This window comes from Otolemur garnettii, unplaced genomic scaffold (genome assembly GCF_000181295.1).
Source record: "Otolemur garnettii isolate 467f Iridium unplaced genomic scaffold, OtoGar3 scaffold00016, whole genome shotgun sequence".
Classification (NCBI taxonomy): Eukaryota; Metazoa; Chordata; class Mammalia; order Primates; family Galagidae; genus Otolemur; species Otolemur garnettii.
In genome coordinates, this window is record NW_003852411.1 from 9,968,291 (window position 1) to 9,973,084 (window position 4,794).

At 42.4% G+C, this 4,794-nt stretch overlaps 1 protein-coding gene across 1 annotated transcript in view; it reads right to left on the reverse strand.

Annotated features, from left to right (window-relative positions):
* The window catches only part of RGL1 (ral guanine nucleotide dissociation stimulator like 1), a 124,675-nt gene that overhangs the window by 6,552 nt on the left and 113,329 nt on the right, over positions 1-4,794 (reverse strand). Inside the window, exon 17 of the mRNA XM_003785630.2 lies at positions 737-851. Within this exon, the coding sequence (XP_003785678.1) occupies positions 737-851 (115 nt within the window). The remainder of the gene's footprint in view (positions 1-736; positions 852-4,794) is intronic.

The window sequence follows — 4,794 nt, forward strand, 5'->3', positions numbered from 1 at the left end:
CTCTACCCCTTTGAACCACAAGCGCCACCCCAGAGCCTTTGTTAACAGGATTTCTTTAAATGAAATGTTCAGTGGCGTCCTGAAGCCTTTCACAGAGCACCAACTCTTTGCCTCAGTGTGAGGTAAAGAATCTTTTGCTATTTGAAGATTGCTTATAAAGATAAAACCTCACACAAATGAAACATTTGAGAAGATATAGTAACGGTTAAGTTTCAGGTTCACACATAACTCAGAAACACATGATTGGGTAAAGGAAGGGTGTGGCTATCCCAACAGATTCCCATCTACCCTTCACCTCCTGACACAGGGAAAGACAGACGCCTTCCTGGAAAAATGCTTAATGAGTTTATAAAGAACGGACAGGAGAAGTTCTCGGCAAAACTGCAGGACAAACAGGAATGGGAGTGGGAGGAGCAGGTTGACATGCCTAAATCTGCAAGGGAGTTGGAGGTGTAGTTGTTCACCCTTGCACAATTAAAAACCACCACCAGTGTCAGGGTATAAGGTACACCATTTGGGTGTGGGACGCAACTACAAGAGGGACTCTACCTAACAAATGCAAATATTGTAACCTAGTTGTTTGTACCCTCACATTAACCTGAAATTAAAAAAGAAAAAAAAAAAACACCACTAGATTCCGATAAAACAGACACTGTATCCATACTCTGGCTGCTAAACTGGGGAGCATGACCAACACACTGCCAGCAGCCTAGGTCAAGAAGGAACGAGTGCCCACCTTTGTCCTCCGAGATGACCTGCACCAGCTCATACTCCTCGGCTGGGTCTGAGTCCAGATTGTGCTTCAGCATTGCTCTCTGGATCACCGCAGGGGTTTTGTCCTGACTTGTCAGCTGCAAAGACAATGAATGGGTTTGTGAAGTATGTAGCTTCCCGTGTGCTGAGAGAGCTCTCCCGAGCCTCTCCTTGCTATCTTGTGCTGCATGTTCCTTCCAGGACAAATGGACTAGTGGAAAGAGAAGGGGCCCCAGAGCTAACACGCATGGGCTCTAGCCCTGGTTCCACCTTTAGAAGCCAAAGGATGGGCAAGCCACCCACCCCCTGAATCACAGGGTGCTCCATTGTTCAAATGGAGACAACATTTGCCTCGCCTATCTCCCCAACACTGGCTGATGTTCCACTGAGAGAATATACGCGAAGGGATTGTGAAAAATGTAAAGCGTTGTCAGTCGTGGGCCAAAATTATCCTCACATGCAGAACTGCTTCTATGGATGGTGCCGGTTACAGCCTGTGGGATGAAAATGGCTACAGTTCTGCCTGCTGACCAGGAAGCACAAGTGACCTTGTCACTCAGCAATCCCACTATTTACTAAAAGGAATAAAAATAGACTTCCACAAAAGGACTTGTACACACACATTCACAGCAGATTGATGTATAACGGCTAAAACCTAGAATCAGTCTGAATCTCCATCAACGGGAGAACGGACAAAGAAACTGCACACTCACAACGCAACACTCCTGAGCAGCTGAAAGGAACTAGGAACTGACACGTTCAACAGTGGATGCACCTCAAGAATACCGTGTTCAGCAAAAAAAGACAGACAAGATTACACATGATTGGAGTCCATTCTTTCAAAACAGGAAAAACTGGCCAGGTGCAGTGGGTCACACCTGTAATCCTAGCACTTTGGGAGGCCAAGGCCAGAGGATCACTTGAGCTCAGGAGTGAGATTCCGTCTCTACTAAAAATAGAAAAATTAGCTGGGTGTGGTGGTGGACACCAGTAATCCCAGCTACTCGGGAGGCTGAGGCAGGAGGATTGCTTGAGCCCAGGAGTTTGAGGTTGCTGCGAGTTAGGTTGATGCCATAGCACTTTATCCAGGGTAACAGAGTGAGACGCTATCTCAAAAACACACACACACAGGAAAAACTAATCTGTGGCATTAGAAAACCAACCTCCAGGTTAAAGGGGACTGATTGGAAAGGCCACAAGGAAATTTGGGGAATGGAAATGTTCTGTATCTAGATTTGGGGTGGTAGTAGACTTACACACGTATATAGCTATCAAAACTCAAAAAGCTGAACCCTTAAGATCTGTGTATGTAAACTGTATGTAAATTCTGCTTAAATAAAAATTGCTTCCAAATGTTTTAAAAGCACCAGTAAAGGTTTCCCTAATCCCCACTTTTGCCAACCAGCTCAACAGCCACCAGCCAACTATTTGCAGGCTCTTGTGGATAACATGAAAAGAGGGCTGACACATGTACCATACCCTGGGTGATTTCTTCAGATTTGAAGAAGTGAATGAAAGGTCAGACTATTCTTACTTAAAATTAAAAACTGTTCTCATCAAGAGGTAAGAGGACTACAGAAAGCCCCCCAAACAAAAAAGTCTAATTTCCTCCAAGGAACTCTGCCACTGTGAGCCTGAGGATGGCAGTGCCCATATGCTTCCCTCTGACCTGGGGCAGCAGCTGGTGTCTATGATTTAATAAACAACATGCATTACAGTGAGTCCTTGTAAGCAACAAAGATCTCGTTCACCTGACTGTCACCAAAATATCAGGTGTATCTATTTACAAGGGAAAAATAGGTGCACACAAAATTCTAAGGAGGAAAATTTGGTCTGTGATGGTCTAAGGCCGTGGCTCTCAACCTTCCTAATGCCACGGCCCTTTAACACAGTTCCTCGTGTTGTGGTGACCCCCAGCCATAAAATTATTTTTGTTACTACTTCCTAACTGTAAAGTTTGCTACTGTTATGAATTGTCATGTAAATATCTGCTATGCAGGATGTATTTTCATTGTTACAAAGGGGTCGCGACCCCCAGGTTGAGAACCACTGGTTTAAAGGAAATACTGCCAAAGCTGAGTCCAACTGAACTAGTAGAGCAGAAAACCAAAGGTGAAAGGGCAGCACTTAGTATAAAGGCTCAGTATAAGGGCTATGCTATACAAACAGAAAGCCAGGCTGCCTAACCCTCATATTCTTGACCTTCAGCTTTCCCAGGTGTGTCCAAATGAGGATGGGATGGCTCAGGGCTTTCCTTAAGCATTTATGGCAGTGTACCATGAAGGCTACTGAAGGAAACTAATGATTATAATTACCATGAGCGGCTCAGTCATAGAACCTTATGCTGATACATTGGGTAGCACCGTCCTATACACTGGACATAGAATATGAGCCACGGATCTCAATTTTAAGTTTCCAGCAGCCACATGTAAAAAGTTTTTAAAAAGTGAAATTAATTTTAAAAATGTATTTGATTTAACCCAGTATATCCTGTCTCACTTGACACACCCACCAACCACCATGCTACCTGGACAGCCTCTAGGCCTCTCTCTTCCTCATCCTCCGTAACAGTAACCAAAATGTTGATAACTGAAAAATGGATTCTATAGTTCCACCTCATAAAAAGCTTTCGGAAATCCCTGTCGTCTCCAGCCACATGACCATCATTCAAGCCCTTATCATCTCCTCTGCAACATGTGATAGCAACCTCCTCACTTGCTTCCCCGCCTCCAGTCTACCCACACACTCCAGCAGCAAATGTCCACAATACTTTTCTAATGAGCAAATCTGATTGCTACTTAAAAGCCTTCAGCAAGAGCCTACTGCCTGTAGGATTAACACACACTCCTTTGTGTGGGCCTTGGGGCCCTTCACAATCTGGCCTGGCCCCTATTACAGTATTTAGTACATTGTGAATAAGGCTTTGTGAGTACCCTTTTGATAATAAGTCCCTCGAGGTTAGAAATGTCTCATTTATCTCCTTCCCCCGAAGCCTAGTCTAGTAACTAGTGTGTAATAAATGTCAATAATTTATTAATTCGATAAATGCTTCTGCAAAGCTTTCCCTTGAAACATTAAAAGACAGACCCTTCATACCATTTATGTCATATTTGGACCTGAGCTTGTGAACACTCGCTGTGCCCTCAAGAGGGGAGTGATGAAGATGAGGAGGGACGTGGAATGAGCTGCAGGATTCTGCTGCCAGGGAGAAGCTGATTTTCAATTTATGATCTCCTAGAAGCTGAGGAGTCTATTCTTGCAATAAATACACCAGACTTCCTATACCCAAGGTCATTGCCATGAGAGGCTCTGTGTGTATTCCCAAAAGACAGCAATTATTAAAATTTGGGATTGTCTTCAGAAACATATAGTTTTTACAAGAAGCTATAAAAGGTCAATTTCACATTATAAGCATAGATTCTCAAAGACCTAAACTGTACTTCCAGTTTGATCACCTACTTATTAACTAGATTTGATCCAAATGACTAATGGACAAGCTATTGCTATCAGGAAGTACACTGCTAAGAATGCAGGGAAAGTCAATTATAAATCCAGACACATAATTCCACAGGAAGACTTCCAAGAAGGTGGAAAGCAGGGGTATCTTTCCTGGACTACTTTCATACAGCTGCCCAAATTATTAATTTTAAAAAGGGTGACATTGAGCACCTGTTTTAGCATTTTTTGACATGTAAAAATTATATCCCATATGCACTGTTGGGATATATGTTTTTATATAAATTCACCATTAAGCTATATCAGGGAGGGTTGGTATTTATACATATCTATTCTGTGTGTCTGCATATATATAATATACCAAGGGTGCCAAAAAATGTATACACATTTTAAGAAAGGTAAAAACTGAATTAAATGTATAATACACAAGTCACATTTCATTTGTCTTTTGCAGCTACAAGAGGTACTCGACATGACCTGGATTCATCTTTTGTCTATATTAAGTATATTGTAATTAACTCAGTACATCGAGTATACTCAATATATACAAAAGATGAATCCAGTTTTTTTTTCTTTCTTAAAATG